Below are 18,498 nucleotides of genomic sequence, written 5' to 3'. Positions count from 1 at the left end.
AGATATCGCAAGTGTTTTCCCGAGGAGCATTCTAATTCCACCTGTACTAAAAGGGATCATTACTCTTCATAATGGCCTACTGTTTTTCAGTGCTCTGCAATCATGCTATCATCTGTCTTATTTTTTTTTAAGTACAATTTGGAGCATAGAGACCTAAATTCTCATGATAGAGAATATTTTCTACTATGATTTAATCATAGTTTAGTCCAGATAAAAGTATAGTTATGCTGCTATTATCATAGTGTTAGGAAGAATAATTTATTTATTTAGTTTGCTCCTATAGTCATAGTGTTAACATAGTATTAACCAGAATAATTTACTTAGTTTTTGGTATATTAAAGCATTAACAGGTGGTTTTATTTTGATTTTCCATAATATACATTTTTTCAGAGAGGGTTTTCAGACTTGTTAATCCAGATGCACATAGTAGCAAATAACTTCCTGGTAGACTGTAAATTCCATAAAAAGAGTAGCATTTTCACTAATAAGAGCCCAAAAGAGTATCTGCCACCTGGTAGGAGCTCATTATATCTTATTAAATTAATGAATGATTAACAATGAGTAAATTCAGACTCTTTGCAAGTTCAGATATTGCTAGGTCAGGGCTTCTGGTTAAACATATCAGATTGAACCTATACATTCCCTTCTATTTCCTTCTGAAACTGCAATAAATGACATTAATAAATCCACAAGGATGAGGAAATAGGGAGAAGAAACAATAAAAATTAAGTTTTAAAAGTGGGAACCATATGGAAAATTAGTAATTTACTTAGCAAATGAGAGAAAGTAGAAACCCAAGTTGAAGATACAGAAATAATCAGGAATTGCAAGCATCATGTGCCTCTAGAAGTAAGGTGCACAACTGAAGCCAAAAGCTAGAAGGTCTGTATAGGAAGCTGTTGCATATCCAGATTCTTTCCCCTACCCTGCACAAATAGGCACTCCCTGCCTTCTGTTTGGCAGAAGATTGGAGAATTACTTTGGAGAGTTTGAGGAGCAGCTGAGGTTTGGGAGATTCAGTAGTGTGCTAGAGGCAACTGGTACCAGGGAGAGCTAGTTGTTAGAGCTGTTGTCATTTTGTAAGTTGGTTCAAATGAGTGGTAGCTTGAGTTGACCATGGTGGGGTTTTTAACACTAATGAAATTGGCAAGTGCTGCAAATCAGGCTTTTTTTTTTTTTTTTTTTTTTTTTTGAGACCCTATTTACCAGCACAGTACTAAGAGTATTGTATTGAAAACAGTTTGGGAAGTCTAAATGCTGAATTCTGAAACCTCCCAGCCTAGTCCTTAAGAGGACAGTTAGCCTTGTAACATCCAGGCAGCAGAATGAAAGATTCCATTATGGGGCAACTAACCTGCTCAAGAGAAGAGACTATAGCTGCTGCAGTTAAGCTCTCCTGATGAAACAACTCAGCCAGATCAGTGCACAATGAAGCCCACCATTATAGTGACAAAATTTTGTAGTTGACAAAGCTTTCAGCCAGCTTTTTAATATTTCATTGTTAAATATGAACAAGCAGTTAAGGATCACTGGATATTTGAAGAAAGTCTCCAATGTGAGAAACAAACAAAACAAACAGGGTAATGAAAAAAACTTGGAGAAGCTAAGAAAATATACTCAGTTAAGAGAAATATATTTATTAATCCACAAAACAGTAATTGAGTCTAAAAAAAGAAACATTCCTAGAATAAAAGAGAACCCTTAAAATAAATGTATTAATAGACATGAAAAAGTACAATGGAAAAGTTGGAAGATAATATCGAGATGATCTGAGAAAGTAGAACCAAAAGACAAGAAGATGAAAAACAGGAAAGGAAGAAAATGAGAGGTCAGTTCAAGAGGTCTGGTGAGTTTCAGAGAGAACAGAGAAGATGGAAGGAGAGCAAGTGACCAAAGAAATAATGCAGGAAAGTAACCCAGAACTGAAGGATCTGAGTTTGTTTTGCCTAACACCAGTGCATATCATTACGAAATTTCATACTACGCTTAAAGAGAAGATTATAAAACTCTCGGTGGAAGAAAAAAAAGTAGGTCACATAGGAAGGATCCAAAATGAGAATGGCAACATTATGACTTCAGACTTTTCATTGGCAGCACTGGAGGTAGAAGATAATAGAACCATGCCTTCAGAGGTTCCAAAGCAGAATTGTATGGTATTTAGCCAAAGAAGTTGTTGAGTATTGGTAGAATAAACATATTTTCAGACAAGCAGGGTCTCAAAAAATGCCTCCTTTATCAAGAAGTAGTAGAAAGGTTGCTTTATCAAGACAAGGGAGTAAACCAAGAGGAAATCATGGGATCTAGGAAACAGGAGACCCATCACAGAAGAAAAAAGGAAATTTTCAGAGATTACCTGATCAGTGTAGCAGAATGAAAGCGCAATTGGTCCAAATTCTAAGGGAAGATGGAATGTCTCCAAAACATGGAAACTGAGAAAAAACCTGGCAGTTTCTTTTAGATGGGGGTATAAGTAGGGACAGGAAATGATTGATATATATTAATATACTTTTTAAGAACATAATGCTCTTGGTCATTTATTATTGCTAGGATAAAGTCTGTGGTATACTCTCCCATGTCTCCTCTAAACTTTGATTTGTCCGTCTTAAAATACAGTGTTATTAATATAAATACTGCAAATATTTTTTACAATGTTAAAGTACTAAGCATCTATTAAATAAATGCCATTGTAAATATTCAGAGACTGCCCTGTTATTATAATTAGTACCTATAAATTAAGATGAAATCATGACTTATATAAAAATATTTGCATTGTCCTAAAGTAGAGGCAGTCAAAATAGGTATTCATTGAGTGCTCTCAAAGTGCATAGTTCTTTATGAGCTAGAGGAAAATCTTCATGTTAAAATTGCAAAATGCTTTTTTTAGATGTTTCCATAATTTTGCATAATTATGTCCTTGCATATTGATAATCTGTATAGTAATTGAGAACTCTAAATAGATGGAATACTATGAAGCCTTTATTTTATTTTATTTATTTATTTTTTTGCTTTTATTACTTATCTTTATTTGAACAGAAATCTTAAATCTTCAGAGGCTCACAAGTCCACTGTCTACTATAGTTTCCTCTAGCTTAGAGACTCTCCTTGGTGCTTTGACGTTGTGGGTTCTGCCTTCACGGGTGTGGTGAATCCACGGCTTAACCCCAGCTGCTTTCACTCATAACTGAGTGGTTAGCAAGACCTCATATGGCCCCATCCTGTCCACTTCACAGCCAACTGATGGTCATGTCCTTGCTCTTTCCAGCTTTTGAGGAGGATGAGGTGTTTGGGTTGAATAGGGTCCAGGGGTACTTCAGGTGGATAGGCAGACCTATTGGAAGCACATTTATAAACAAAGGTTGGTATAGTGGCTATAATTTTGACATAATTAGCAGTAGTAGGTCCTTTTAAAACATCACTGGATTCTTCTGCCTGAGTAGACACCTGGAAAATCCTGCCACACAAAATTTCAAAGGGGCTTAATTTAAGCTTGCTTCTGGAATCCACTCTAATCCATAACAGGGCAACTGGCAAGGCCTTATCCCAAGTGAAGTTAGTCTCGACATACTTTAGCATTGCTCTTTTTTTAAATGTATGACTCATTTTCTCACCTTTTCCTGTTGATTGTAGTCTCAGGATAAATGTAGTTTCTAATCAATACACAACGCTTTAGACACTTGTTGGGATATGCTAGAGACAGCAGCCGGTCCATTGTCACTTTGAAGGGTGTTAGATGACCCAAATTAGGGAGTGATTTCCATAATGAGGGCTTTAACTACTTCAGAGATGTTTTTCTGTCCAGGTGGGATATGCTTTCACTCATCCCGAAAAAGGTACAAACACTAACATGGATTTTAAATTTCCTGGGGCTCTGGGAATTTGAGTAAAGTCTATTTTCCATTCCTCAGTGGGGCAAGTTCCTCTATGTTGAGTTCCCATTTGAGGGGACTTGTCATGCAATTCTGAGTGACTTGCTGGATGACCTTTTGCAGAATAGCCCCTATTGTTATTATTTTTTAACATCTTTATTGGAATATAATTGCTTTACAATGGTTTGTTAGTTTCTGCTATATAACAAGGTGAATCAGCTATACATATACATATATCCTCATATCTCCTCCCTCTTGCATCTGCCTACCACCCTCCCTATCGCACCCCTTTAGGTGGACACAGAGCACCAAGCTGATTTCCCTGTGCTATGTGGCTACTTACCACTAGCTATCTATTTTACATTTGGTAGTATATATAAGTCTGTGCCACTCTCTCACTTCGTCCCTGCTTACCCTTCTGCCTCCCCGTGTCCTCAAGTCCATTCTCTATGTCTGCATCTTTATTCCTGTCCTGTCTCTAGGTTCTTCAGAACCACTTTTTTTTTTTTCGATTCCATATATATGTGTTAGCATACAGTATTTGTTTTTCTCTTTCTGACTCATTTGACTCTGTATGACAGACTCTAGGTCCGTCCACCTCACTTCAAATAACTCAATTCTGTTTTCTTTTTATGGCTGAGTAATATTCCATTGTATATATGTGCCACATCTTCTTTATCCATTTATCTATCGATGGATGCTTAGGTTACTTCCACGTCCTGGTTATTGTAAACAGAACTGCAATGAACATTTTGGTACATGACTCTTTTTGAATTATGGTTTTCTCAGGGTGTATGCCCAGTAGTGGGATTGCTGGGTCATATGGTAGTTCTATTTTTAGTTTTTTAAGGAACCTCCATACTGTTCTCCATAGTAGCTGTATCAATTTACATTCCCACCAACAGTGCAAGAGGGTTCCCTTTTCTCCACAACATCTCCAGCATTTATTCTTTGTAGATTTTTTGATGATGGCCATTCTGACTGGTGTGAGATGATATCTCATTGTAGTTTTGATTTGCATTTCTCTAATCATTAGTGATGTCGAGCATTCTTTCATGTGTTTGTTGGCAATCTGTATATCTTCTTTGGAGAAATGTCTGTTTAGGTCTTCTGCCCATTTTTGGATTGTGTTGTTTGTTTTTTTGATATTGAGCTGCATGAGCTGCTTGTAAATTTTGGAGATTAATCCTTGGTCAGTTGCTTCATTTGCAAATATTTTCTCCCATTCTGAGGGCTGTCTTTTTGTCTTGTTTATGCTTTCCTTTGCTGTGCAAAAGCTTTTAAGTTTCATTAGATCCCATCTGTTTATTTTTGTTTTTATTTCCATTCCTCTTGGAGGTGGGTCAAAAAGGATGATTTATGGCATAGAGTTTTCTGCCTATGTTTTCCTCTAAGAGTTTTATATAGTGTCTGGCCTTTCATTTAGGTCTTTAATCCATTTGGAGTTCATTTTTGTGTATGGTGTTAGGGAGTGTTCTAATTTCATTCTTTTACATGCAGCTGTCCAGTTTTCCCAGCACCACTTACTGAAGAGGCTGTCTTTTCTCCATTGTATATTCTTGCCTCCTTTATCAAAGTTAAGGTGACCATATGTGCGTGCGTTTATCTCTGGGCTTTCTATCCTGTTCCATTGATCTATATTTCTGTTTTGTGCCAGTACCATACTGTCTTGATTACTGTAGCTCTGTATGATAGTCTGAAGTCATGGAGCATGATTCCTCCAGCTCCATTTTTCTTTCTCAAGATTGCTTTGGCTACTTGGGGTCTTTTGTGTTTCCATACAAATAATGAAATTTTTGGTTCTAGTTCTGTGAAAAATGCCATTTAGCTCTAGTAGTTTCCTAGTAGCATCTTTAGGATTCTCTACGTATAGTATCATGTAATTTGCAAACAGTGACAGGTTTACTTCTTTCCGATTTGGATTCCTTTTATTTCTTTTTCTTCTCTGATTGCTGTGGGTAAACTTCCAAAACTATGTTTACCAGCTTTTAGTTTTATTGATCTTTGCTATCATTTCCTTCATTTCTTTTTCATTTATTTCTGATCTGATCTGTATGATTTCTTTCCTTCTGCTAACTTTGGGGTTTTGGGGTTCTTCTTTGACTAATTGCTTTAGATGTAAAGTTGGTTGTTTATTTGAGATGTTTCTTGTTTCTTGAGGTAGGGTTGTGTTGCTATCAGCTTCCCTCCTAGAACTGCTTTTTCTGCATCCCATAGGTTTTGGGTTGTCATGTTTTCATTGTCATTTGTTTCTAGGCATTTTTTGATTTCCTCTTTAATTTCTTCAGTGATCTCTTGGTTATTTAGTAGAGTGTTTATATTTTTTACAGATTTTTTTCCTGTAATTCATATCTAGTCTCATAGCATTATGATCAGAAAAGATACTTGGTACGATTTCAATTTTCTTAAATTTACCAAGGCTTGATTTGTGGCCCAAGATGTGATCTATCCTGGAGAATGTTCCATGAGCACTTGAGAAGAAAGTGTATTCTGTTGTTTTTGGATGGACTGTCCTATAAATATCAGTTAAGTCCATCTTGTTTAATGTATCATTTAAAGCTTGTGTTTCCTTATTTATTTTCATTTTGGATGATCTGTCCATTGGTGAAAGTGGGGTGTTAAAGTCCCCTACTATTATTGTGTTAGTGTCGATTTCCCCTTTTATGGCTGTTAACATTTGCCTTATGTATTGAGGTGCTCCTATGTTGGGTGCATAAATATTTACAATTGTTATATCTTCTTGGATTGATCCCTTGATCATTATGTAGTGTCCTTCTTTGTCTCTTGTAATAGTCTTTATTTTAAAGCCCATTTTTTCTGATGAGAATTGCTACTCCAGCTTTCTTTTGATTTCCTTTTCCATGGAATATCTTTTTCCATCCCCTCATTTTCAGTCTGTATGTGTGCCTAGGTCTGAAGTGGGTTTCTTGTAGACAGCAGATATATGGGTCTTGTTTTTGTATCTATTCAGCCAGTCTATGTCTTTTGGTTGGAGCATTTAATCCATTTACATTTAAGGTAATTATTGATATGTATGTTCCTATTACCATTTTCTGAATTGTTTTGGGTTTTTTATTGTAGGTCTTTTCCTTCTCTTATGTTTCCTGCCTAGAGAAGTTCCTTTAGCATTTGTTGTAAAGCTGGTTTGGCAGTGCGGAATTCTGTTAGCTTTTGCTTGTCTGTAGAAGTTTTAATTCCTCTCTCAAATCTAAATGAGATCCTTGCTGGGTAGAGTAATCTTGGTTGTAGGTTTTTCCCTTCATCACTTTAAATATGTCCTGCCACTCCTTTCTGGCTTGCAGAGTTTCTGCTGAAAGATCAGCTGTTAACCTTATGTGGATTCCCTTGTATGTTATTTGTTGCTTTTCCCTTGCTGCTTTTAATATTTTTTCTTTGTATTTAATTTTTGGTAGTTTGATTAATATGTGTCTTGGCGTGTTTCTCCTTGGATTTATCCTGTATGGGACTTTCTGTGCTTCCTGGACTTGATTGACGATTTCCTTTCCCATATTAGGGAAGTTTTCAACTATAATCTCTTCAAATATTTTCTCAGCCCCTTTTTTTTTTCTCTTCTTCTTCTGGGACCCCTATAATTTGATTGTTGGTGCATTTAATGTTGTCCCAGAGGTCTCTGAGACTGTCCTCAGTTCTTTTCATTCTTTTTTCTTTATTTTGCTCTGCGGTAGTTATTTCCACTATTTTATCTTGCAGGTCACTTATCTGTTCTTCTGCCTCAGTTATTCTGCTATTGATTCCTTCTAGAGAATTTTTAATTTCATTTATTGTGTTGTTCATCATTGTTTGTTTGCCCTTTCGTTCTTCTAGGTCCTTGTTAAACTTTTCCTGTGTTTTCTCCATTCTATATCCAAGATTTTGGGTCATCTTTACTATCATTACTCTGAATTCCTTTTCACGTAGACTGCCTATTTCCTCTTCATTTGTTTGGTCTCATGGGTGTTTACCTTGCTCCTTCATCTGCCATGTGTTTCTCTGTCTTCTCATTTTGCTTTACTTACTGTGGGGTCTCCATTTTGCAGGCTGCAGGTTCGTAGTTCCCATTGTTTTTGGTGTCTGCCCCCAGTGGGTATGGTTCATTCAGTGACTTGTGTAGGCTCCCTGGTGGAGGGTACTGACGCCTGTGTTCTTGTAGATGAAGCTGGATCTTGTCTTTCTGGTTGGCAGGACCGCATCTGGTGGTGTGTTTTGGGGTTTCTGTGAACTTATTATGATTTTATGCAGCCTCTCTGTAGCTTGCTGGTAGTTGAGTGGAGCTGGGTCTTAGCGTTGAGATGGAGATCTCTGGGAGAGTTTTCACCATTGATATTATGTGGGGCCAGGAGGTCTCTGGTGGACCAATGTCCTGAACTCGGCTTTCCCACCTCAGAGGCTCAGACCTGACACCCAGCTGGAGCACCAAGACCCTGTCAGCCACAGGGCTCAGAAGAAAAGGGAGGAAAAAAAAAAGAAAGAAAGATAGAAAATAAAGTTATTAAAATAAAAATATTTTTTTAAATAAAACAGTAATAAGGGGCTTCCCTGGTGGCGCAGTGGTTGAGAGTCTGCCTGCCAATGCAGGGGACACGGGTTTGTGCCCCGGTCCGGGAAGATCCCACATGCCACAGAGGAGCTGGGCCCGTGACCCATGGCCGCTGAGCCTGCGCGTCCGGAGCCTGTGCTCTGCAACAGGAGAGGCTGCAACAGTGAGAGGCCTGCGTATAGCAAAAAAAAAAAAGTAGTAAAAAAAAAGCAAGAAAGAAGAGAGCAACCAAACCAAAAAATAAATCCACCAATGATAACAAGAGCTAGAAACTATACTAAAAAAAAGAAAACGAAAAAAAAAAAGACAGAGCCCTAGGATGTATGGTAAAAGCAAAGCTATACAGAAAAAATCACACTACAAATTAGATGCAGAAAGCAAACCCCAAGTCTACAGTTCCTCCCATAGTCCACCAGTTCAATTTTGGGATGATTCGTTGTCTGTTCAGGTGTTCCTCAAATGCAGGGTACATCAAGTTGATTGTGGAGATTTAATCCGCTGCTCCTGAGGCTGCTGGGAGAACTTTCCCTTTCACTTCTTTGTTCTCACAGCTCCTGGGGTTCAGCTTTGGATTTGGCCCCGCCTCTGCGTGTGGGTCGCCTGAGGGCATCTGTTCCCACCTCTGCGTGTGGGTCGCCTGAGGGCATCTGTTAGGGGGCTGTGGGTCCCTCAGGCCAGAGGGAGGGAGGGGTACGGAATACCGGGTGAGCCTGCGGGGGCAGAGGCCAGCGTGACATTGCAACAGCCTGAGGCGTGCCGTGTGTTCTCCCGGGTAAGTTGTCCCTGGATCCCGGGACCCTAGCCGTAGTGGGCTGCACAGGCTCCCGGGCCGGGAGGTGTGGAGAGTGACCTGTGCGCGCACACAGGCTTCTTGGTGGCTGCAGTAGCAGCCTTAGTGTTTCATGCCAGTCGCTGGTGTCTGTGCTGAGAGCCGCGGCTCGTGCCCGTCTCTGGGGCTCATTTAGGTGGTGCTCAGAATCCCCTCTCCTCGCGCACCCCCAAACAATGGTCTCTTGTCTCTTTGGCAGCTCCAGACTTTTTCCTGGACTCCCTCCCGGCTAGCTGTGGTGCACTAGCCCCCTTCAGGCTGTGTTCACGCAGCCTACCCCGGTCCTCTCCCTGGGATCTGACCTCTGATCAGCTCCCAGCCCCCACCCGCCCTAGCGGGTCAGCAGACAAGTCTCTCAGGCTGGTGAGTGCTGGTTGGCACCGATCCTCAGCGTGGGAATCTCTCCACTTTGCCCTCCGCACCCCTGTTGCAGCGCTCTCCTCCGTGGCTCCGAATCTTCCCCCCCACCCCGTCTCCGCCAGTGAAGGGGCTTCGTAGTGTGTGGAAACTTTTCCTCCTTCACAGCTCCCTCCCAGAGGTGCACGTCCCATCCCTATTCTTTAGTCTCTGTTTTTGTTTTTGTTTTGCCCTACCCAGGTGGGGAGTTTCTTGACTTTTGGGGAAGTCTGAGGTCTTCTGCCAGCATTCAGTAGGTGTTCTGTAGGAGCTGTTCTGTAGGTGTATTTTTGATGTATTTGTAGGGAGGAAGGTGGTCTCCACGTCTTATTCCTCTGCCAACTTGAAAGTCCCTAGGCCTATGAAGCCTTTAAAATGAGATAGATCTATATATAATGATATGGAAATTAAGCAAGATACATTATTCATAGTTTTAGAAAAGCAGATTGCAGAACAACATGGTATGTATGATGTGGTTTCATCTCTACTTAAAAAGATATATTTTATGTACTTGTATGCTTATAGATAATTTCTGGAAGGATACACAAGAAACTACTAGAGTGGTTACCTCTGGGGAGGAGAGCTGGAAAAACAGTAGAGGAAAACTTTGCCTTTTCTTTCTATCCTTTGTGTGGCTTGGATGTTTACCCTGAATGTACTTAGCTTTAATAACGATAAACAAATGAACATAAAAATTTCAGATATATTAGACATGTAGGGAGAGTTCTTACTATTTGTCCTTTTAGAGAAGTTTACTTGGATTATCAGCTGACACTGAAGAAACCTAATAATATTGGTGACACTGATTTAATTGCTTTTAAACCCTTGTCTTAGAAAACAGTAGTATTTTTACCCTTTAAAGGTTTTTTGGGAACAGGAGAGGGAGTGTGGTGGTGATTATATAATATGTTAATATATGAAGTAATAAGTTAATATAGTAAATATTGAAGTTCTACTAAAAAAGTGTTAATTTGAAATTAAAAATTTATATTGTATTTAAGAGTTTTCCAACCAATTAATTTCTGAAATAAACAGATATGGAAAATATGTTCTGTGGTAGATAAAAATTTTTAGTAGGGTTAGGCTGGATTGTGCTACATTTCATATTTTTCAGTGCTGTAGTTTATATTACTTTTTCAGTACATTAAAACTTATGCAGTGAAACTGAATAATGGCAATGTTTTTATACCCTTTTATAGCCATTTCTTTTTCATAACCTCCCCCTATTTCCTGTTAACTAAACTATAAGCACCTTTCTGTTAATTTATGAAAATTATTGTTGAGGTAGCACATTATCACTGATCTGTATGGCACTTTCAGCATGTTAGAAGCAAAGGTCCAAGCAACATAAAACACATCAAAATTCATTAATGTGGTATTGATTATTTTTTGGATAATTAATTTTATTGCAGACCCTTGAAAGAGATAATGAGCTGCAAAGGGAGAAGGTGAAAGAAAATGAAGAAAAGTTCCTTAGTCTTCAAAACAAGCATGAGCAAGCACTAGAAACTTGGAAAAAGCATGTAGGTTTATTAAACAGTAAAATATTAAAATATTTTAAGTAGTAGACATTTAAAATAACTATTAAATGCTAAAAAAATATTGCAAAAATAATATAGGAATAAAGTCAGACACATTGTCTTCTTGTACTTATATTTCCAAGAAGTGAATGTTTTTAAAGCTAAATTTAATAAAATTTTCTGTAATGCTTTCGTGCATGAAAAACCATACATATATGTGTGTATTTATGTATATTTTGTATGACTTTTCGTATGTGACAAATAAAAATTAATTTTCCTTTTCACAAAACCATTGATAGTGTTTTAGTAAATGATTATAATACAGAATTATATAGGCCTTATTGTTAGCTGATCTCTTTAGCTTTCCTCAGCAGTTTTCTTGACTTGTATTAAAGCCATGTGTAGAACATATATACAGTAGTTGTGTTCTATAGTATTAACATTTTATCATGAGAATTGTTATGTTATAAACGTATTTCCTTAAAGCACAACTCTTTATTTTACATTAAATTTTAATTTCAGTGAAGTAGATAATAAAAGTGAAAAGTGATGTAAATTAAAGTTGTGAAATATAAGGTTCACTTTTATGACTGGTGAACCCCCAAATCAATTACTCTACTTTATCTATTTTTATTGCCTTCAATTCTTTTAAAAGAACTAAAAAAAATAGAAGGTAATTATTTAAGAGTTTATGAAAGCTATATTTTGGGTAAGTAAGATTATATTTTAAACTATTATACTAATTATAATATATAATTCTAATACTATAATAATATATATATGCATACTATTCTGTAGATGATTTTGTTTGATATAAATTGTTATGTAAGTAATTCTTGATTTTTTGATCCATTTGCAGCTAACATGTTCTCTTAATCTGTATTTTGAAGAGATCAAATCTTCACTGATGAATTTGATAAGCGTTACCTAATTCTCAAAAAATATTTTGTAATTAATTGTATCAAAATACTATAAAATGCTTAGTGGCCCCTAAATAGGTAAAGTTTGTCATTAAGCAACAAGCATAGTAATTTTCATTTTAGCTTCAGCTAATCTACCCTGCATCCCAACACTTCCTTCTCATTTCTAAGGCTTAAAAGATCATGGAAATAGTACTGTCAGGATAAGGAAAACTATGAAGTAAAAAGAGAATATAAACTTGAATATGTCAGCCACACCAAAAATAATTAGTTGAGATAAGAGAAAATTAAGCATTTATTTTTCCTAATGATATTTCAAGTATGTCCCTCCCCCAAGAAAAAAAAGTCAATTGAATTAAGAAAATAAGCATTCAGCTTCACTGGTGAGGCCGCAGTCTATAATTTGGATAAAATTGGTTTTGTCTTAGGATCTTTAGCATCTAAAATCATTTCACTTCCATATGATTTCATACTAAACAGAACATAGGTAAATTTCTAAAAAGCTGCTTTGGTTCTATAGGAGTTTTCTTGAATGGGAGGTCAGATCTACTCTTTAATTGTATTTCTATCTTGATATCAGTTTTTCACCATTCTTGAGTGAAGGACAATTATAGTGTTGCTACTGAGATTGGATCAGGATGGGTTTTTAAAAATCATTAAAAGATACTGACAAAAATAAGATGAAATCATATATACTGCTGTTTAAAAAAAATAAACAGTGACTATTACTAGATAATATATTTAAAACTCTTTGAAATGTCTTAAAGAACATGGTATGTGTATCTGTTTTTATTTGGCTAGTTACACAGCCAATGGTTGTGTATAGATAAAAAGATAATAAATGGGGATGTTTAGAAATTTTTTAGGGAAAGGGGGTATCACAAAAGGAATTCAATTCACAACATATGTTGAGCATCTGTTATGTGTTAAGCACTATTCTAGGTGCTGGATTTTCAAAGATGCCTAAAATACAAAGATTATTAAAGAGCTCACACTCTCAAAAGACAGGTAATTATTAAGTTGACCACAATAGTGCTGAGTGTTTTTAGTAGGTGTTCGCATTAGTATTAACAAATTACTGTGAAAGCACAAAATAAATCATATTGTTTAACTAGGTTGGAGAAAGTTTTAGAGAAAAGATGACACTAGAATTTGGACTTGAAAGATGAATAGGGTTTCACCAGGCAGAAGGTGCCTGCTTCCTATACTTCCCATTCCACTCTGTGGGTATTCCATTTAAGAAAGGGAAAAATGATGGAGGCATGAAACTGCATTCTCAAGGATGATGAATAGTCTGATCTAGAATGTGACAGTGGAAATTAGGTTGAGATCACCTTCTGAAGAGTTCTTTACTAAGGAAGTTGAATTTTATTTTATAAGTAATGGGAAGCCATTGAGATTTTTAAAGCAGAAAAGTGACATAGATCTGCATTTTAGAAAAATAACTCTTGCAACAGTATGGAGAATGGCATTATGGAAAGAGATTAGTAAGAAGAATGTTGCAAATAAGCTAACCACGAGCCTATGAGGGTGTAAATTAGGGCAACAGTAGTGAGAACAGAGAAGAGGGATAGATACAGGAAGCATTTTGGAAGTAGAATTAGCAGGATTAGTGACATTTTATGTATAATGGATTTTAGAAGGAAAAGGAGTAAACCATGATTCTGAGATTAACATAATGAGCAGAATAATAATGTCACTAATTGACATAAGGAATGTGAAAGGAGAAGCACATTTGGTGGATGAAAATGAATTTAATTTGGAAACTGATGAATTTATGGTGACGGCAGGACATCTGACTTGAAATGTATATCATGCATTTGGAAACGTGAATCTAATCTTAGGAGAGAGGTTGGGAGATGAGATATAGATTTAAGACTTATTAGCATAAAGATGAAATTTGAGCGTATGATAAGATCATCTGTGGAAGGAGTGGTAGACTTGAAGAGAAGGCTAAAGAAGAAAGAGCCTTGGGGAACACCAACATTTTGCGAGTGGTTAGTGTGTGTGTATTGGGGCAGGAGGGGAGAGGGAGCCTGATAAGAATGGTGAGAAAGGTAGAAGGATAAAAAGAGAGTAACACCATGAAAATGAAGAAAAGAGGCTATTTCAAGAATAAGTAGTCAACATAGTCGAGCTACAGTGCTGTTAAATGGTGTGAAACTTGGAACAAGTCCTTTGGCTAATTTGCAGGTGATAGCTGAGAAAAATAATCAGTAGAACAATGAGGGCAGAAGTCGGTGTTAAGGAGTGGTGAGAGATTAGAATTTGAAAGTAGTAAGAGTGGACTTTATTTTAAGAAGTAAGAGAGTTAGAGTAATTGAGTCAAGGAGAAAAAAGTTAGGAACGTGACAAGAGCATATTTGTTGGCTGAAAATATACTGGTATAGTGGGAAAGATTGAGACTAGGCAGGAGTGAAGAGATCTTTGCTAGAGCTAAGCTCTAAGGGAGACAGAAGTGACTTCCCTGATGGTCTAGTGGTTAAGACTTCACCTTCCAATGCAGGGGTGCAGGTTCGATATCTGGTCGGGGAGCAGATCCCACATGCCTCGCGGCCAAGAAAAACCAAAACATAAAACAGAAGCAATATTGTAACAAATTCAATAAAGACTTTAAAAATGGTCCACATCAAAAAAATCTTTTAAAAAATGGGGGAGGGGGAGACAGGAGAGGATGGGATAGAGAGCACTTGTGGAATTTTTAGTCGTTTAAAATTAAGAGAAACTTTTGTAATATTTTATGACAAAAAGGTATTTTTCTCTTCAATGGAACTTACTTTGTCTTACATTTGAGGTTCCTATGAAGGAGAACCCCCCCAAGAAAAAGATTATGAAATTTTATAGCCAGTAAAAGCCCAGTGTGTAGATGCAAGTATTAGGCTGAAGAGTCAGTTTCTGTGGTACTGGTTAGTGCTCAGTATTCTTCATCTAATTGAGTTAAAATCTGTATATCTAATTTGCAACAAGAAAATAAAACTTTAAGAAAGCAATGAAGTGGTAACTTTTATAGAATTTTTATGATTAAAAATAAATTAATTTTTCATTTGTAACAAGAGGTAGTTTAATGTAGTACTTGAAAGCACAACCCCTAGACTTAGCCTTGGATTTGACTCTTGACTACCACTTTATATCTACCTGATCTTGGGCAAGCTACTTAACGTCTGTGAGCCTCACATTTCTCGCCTGTAAATTGGAGACTAAAAATACCTCATAGGATTTTTTTTTTTTTTTTTGGCTGTGTTGGGTCTTCGTTTCTGTGCGAGGGCTTTCTCTAGTTGCGGCAAGCGGGGGCTTCTCTTCATTGTGGTGCGCGGGCCTTTCACTGTCGTGGCCTCTCTTGTTGCAGGGCACAGGCTCCACACGCGCAGTCTCAGTAGTTGTGGCTCACGAGCTTAATTGCTCCGTGGCATGTGGGATCTTCCCAGACCAGGGCTCGAACCCGTGTCCCCTGCATTGGCAGGCAGATTCTCAACCACTGCGCCACCAGGGAAGCCCCTCATAGGATTTTTATGAGTGTGAAATTATGTTTATTAAGTACTCAGCACTAGTCAATAAATGGTAGCTTTTAATATTAGTAATTACTTCTGGAATGTTTTCATTTTTTACTATTTCCAAAGACTTGTGTTAATAAAGTATTTTTATACAAAATAAATTTATATACGTTTTCATTTTGGTTAAATGTTATATTAGGTTGAAGAACTTAATGGAGAAATTAATGAGATTAAAAATGAGTTATCATCACTTAAAGAAACTCATACTAAGTTACAAGAACATTATGATGAATTATGCGATCAGAAAAAGTTTGAGGAAGACAAGAAGTTTCAGGTAAAATTCAAGTATGTTGGGGGTATAAGCTCTTAAAGAAATTAGGACCATCACTGATGATTTTCTCCATGCTTCATATTTTCCATTTCTCAACTTTGAAAAATTAGTATAAGTGTTTAGTCTGTAATACATTTTTAGTTAATTTTTATGTACAATATGACATAAGGATCAAGGGTCTTTTTTTGGACATGAATTTTCAGTTCTAGCACATACCTTTGTGGAATAGACAATTTTTTCTCCCATTGTGCCTTGGTACTTTCTTTGAAAATCAGTTAACCAAATAAATATATGTGGGTCTATTTCTGCACCCTCTATTATATTCCTTTGATTATATGTCCATCTTTAAGCCAATATAACACTTTCTTTATTAGCGTAACTTTATAAGAAGTCTTAAAATGTGGTAGTATAGGTCCTTCAATTTTGTCCTTTTCCAAAATTGTTTTGGCTATCCTAAGTCCTTTGCGTTTCCATATAACTTTTGGAATCAGTTTGTCAGTTTCTAAAAGAAAAAGTCTCTGGGGTTTGGACTTGGATTGTGTTGAATGTATAGATTAATTTGCAAAGAATTGACATCATAACATAGAATTCATGAACATGGTATGTATCTTTACATTTATTTAGATATTCTTTAATATCCTTCAGAAATGTTTTGTAGTTTTCATTGCACAGGTCTTGAAAGTATTTTGTTAAATTTATCCCAGAATATTTCATGTTTTGTGCTCTTACTGTAAATAGTATTTTAAAAATTAATTTTTCTAATTGTTGCTAGTATATAGAATTAAAATTGATTTTTGTACATTGACCTTGTATCCTTTTACCTTTTCTTTATCCTTTTACCTTTTTAATTAACTTATTATAGTAGTAGGGTTTTTTTGGTTGGACTTTGGAGTTTTCTATATATATGATTATGTCATCTGAGAATTTAAGGCAGATAAATTTTACTTCTTTTTCTGCTCTGTATACATTTTATTTTTTTCCTCAACTTATTGCCCTAGCTAGGACTCTTTAGTACAGTGTTAAATAAAAGTTCTAAGAGTTGACATGCTTGCCTTACTTCTCATCTTAGATGGAGCGTATTTAATCTTTCATCATTTCATATTATGTTAGCCATAGATTTTTTTGTATATGCTCTTTGTCAGGTCGAGGAAGTTTCCTTCTATTCCTAGTTCACTGAGTTTTTATCATGAATGAATTTTTATCATGAGTGGGTATTAAAGTTTGTCAAATGTTTTTTCGGTATCTATTGAGATCATATTTTTTTCTTTATTCTGTTAATGTGTCAGTATTAACCAATTAATTACATTAATTAATTTCTAAATTTACCTTGCATTCCTGGGATATGTACTATCCTTTTTATATATGGCTAGATTTGATTTGCTAATGCTATGTTAGGGGTTTTGAATTGATGAGGAATATTGATACATAGGTTTTGTTTTTTCTTTGCATTCTTTTGGTCTGTTTTTTTGTGTCAGAGTAATACTGGCCACATAAATTGAGTTGGAATGTGTTCTCTCCTCCTGAAAGAGTATTGTGTAGAACTGGTGTTACTTACTAAATATTATATACAATTCATTGGTGAAGCTATCTAGGCTTTTTCTTTGTGGGAATACTTTTAATAACAAATTTAGTTTTTAAATTATTTATAGGGCTATTCAGAGTCTCAATTTCTTTTTATGTCAGTGTGCAGAAAATAGTTGACATAGCAGGCCTGTGAAAGGCCTCTGAAAGACCTGCTTGTAAGTTTGGCTCTTGACTGATACCTGGTACTTTGGATTTGGGGAGGGTTCCCACCACTTTCTAACAGACAGGAATGGCTCACTGGGCCTAAACTATTAAGTAGTTTACTTTGAACATCTGCTTTCTTTCTGGGAGTCAGGAGTTTTGGCACATGCTAGGCAGAGAGTGACCAGCAACCAAAAAACTTTGGGCACTGAGTCTCTAACGAGCTTTCTGGTAGACAACAATTTACATTTGTGATCACAATTCATTGCTGTGGGAATTAGGCATGTCCTATGTGACTCCACTAGAAGACTCTTGAAAGAGGTTTGTACATGGTTTCCTCCAGACTTCACCTCTTGTGCCTTTTCCCTTTGCTGATTTTGCTTTATATTCTTTGCTGTTATAAATCTTAGTCAGGAGTACAACTGTATATTGAGTCATATGAGTCTTCACAGCAAATCACCAAACCTGGGGGTAGACTTGGAGACCTCCAACACAGTCCATTTTGCTAATTTTTCTTTCAAGGAACTTGTTCTTTTCATCTAACTTGTCAATTTATTGGTTATTGGCCTTTCTTCTTTTCTAATATAAGCATTTAAAGCTATTAATTTTCCACTAAGCACTGCTTTAGCTTCATTCTACAAATTCTGATGTGTTTTCATTCTTATTCAGTTGAACATATTTTAACATTTCTCTTGTGAGCTCTTCCTTGACCCATGAATATGAGTTTGACCTATAAGCATGCTGTTTAATTTCCAAATATTTGAGAATTTTCCAAATATATTTCTGTTAATGACTTCAAAGTTAAGTAAGACTTTTATCATTTTAAATATATTAAGACTTGTTTTTTTGCCAAGTATATTTTCTATCTTGGCAAATATTTCAT

General features: G+C 36.4%; 1 protein-coding gene across 4 annotated transcripts in view; it reads left to right on the top strand.

Annotated features, from left to right (window-relative positions):
* Positions 1-18,498, top strand: part of CCDC73 (coiled-coil domain containing 73) — a 139,028-nt gene that overhangs the window by 103,748 nt on the left and 16,782 nt on the right. For 3 of the 4 annotated variants that reach the window (XM_024752575.1, XM_024752573.1, XM_024752574.1), the window contains 2 exons: positions 11,041-11,151; positions 15,759-15,893. In XM_024752575.1, the coding sequence (XP_024608343.1) occupies positions 11,041-11,151; positions 15,759-15,893 (246 nt within the window). The remainder of the gene's footprint in view (positions 1-11,040; positions 11,152-15,758; positions 15,894-18,498) is intronic. The other variant, XM_024752572.1, reaches the window with a different exon arrangement.

The sequence above is a fragment of the Neophocaena asiaeorientalis genome, unplaced genomic scaffold (genome assembly GCF_003031525.2).
Source record: "Neophocaena asiaeorientalis asiaeorientalis breed wild unplaced genomic scaffold, Neophocaena_asiaeorientalis_V1.1 scaffold196, whole genome shotgun sequence".
Classification (NCBI taxonomy): domain Eukaryota; kingdom Metazoa; phylum Chordata; class Mammalia; order Artiodactyla; family Phocoenidae; genus Neophocaena; species Neophocaena asiaeorientalis.
This window is presented reverse-complemented; position numbering and strand designations above follow the sequence as displayed.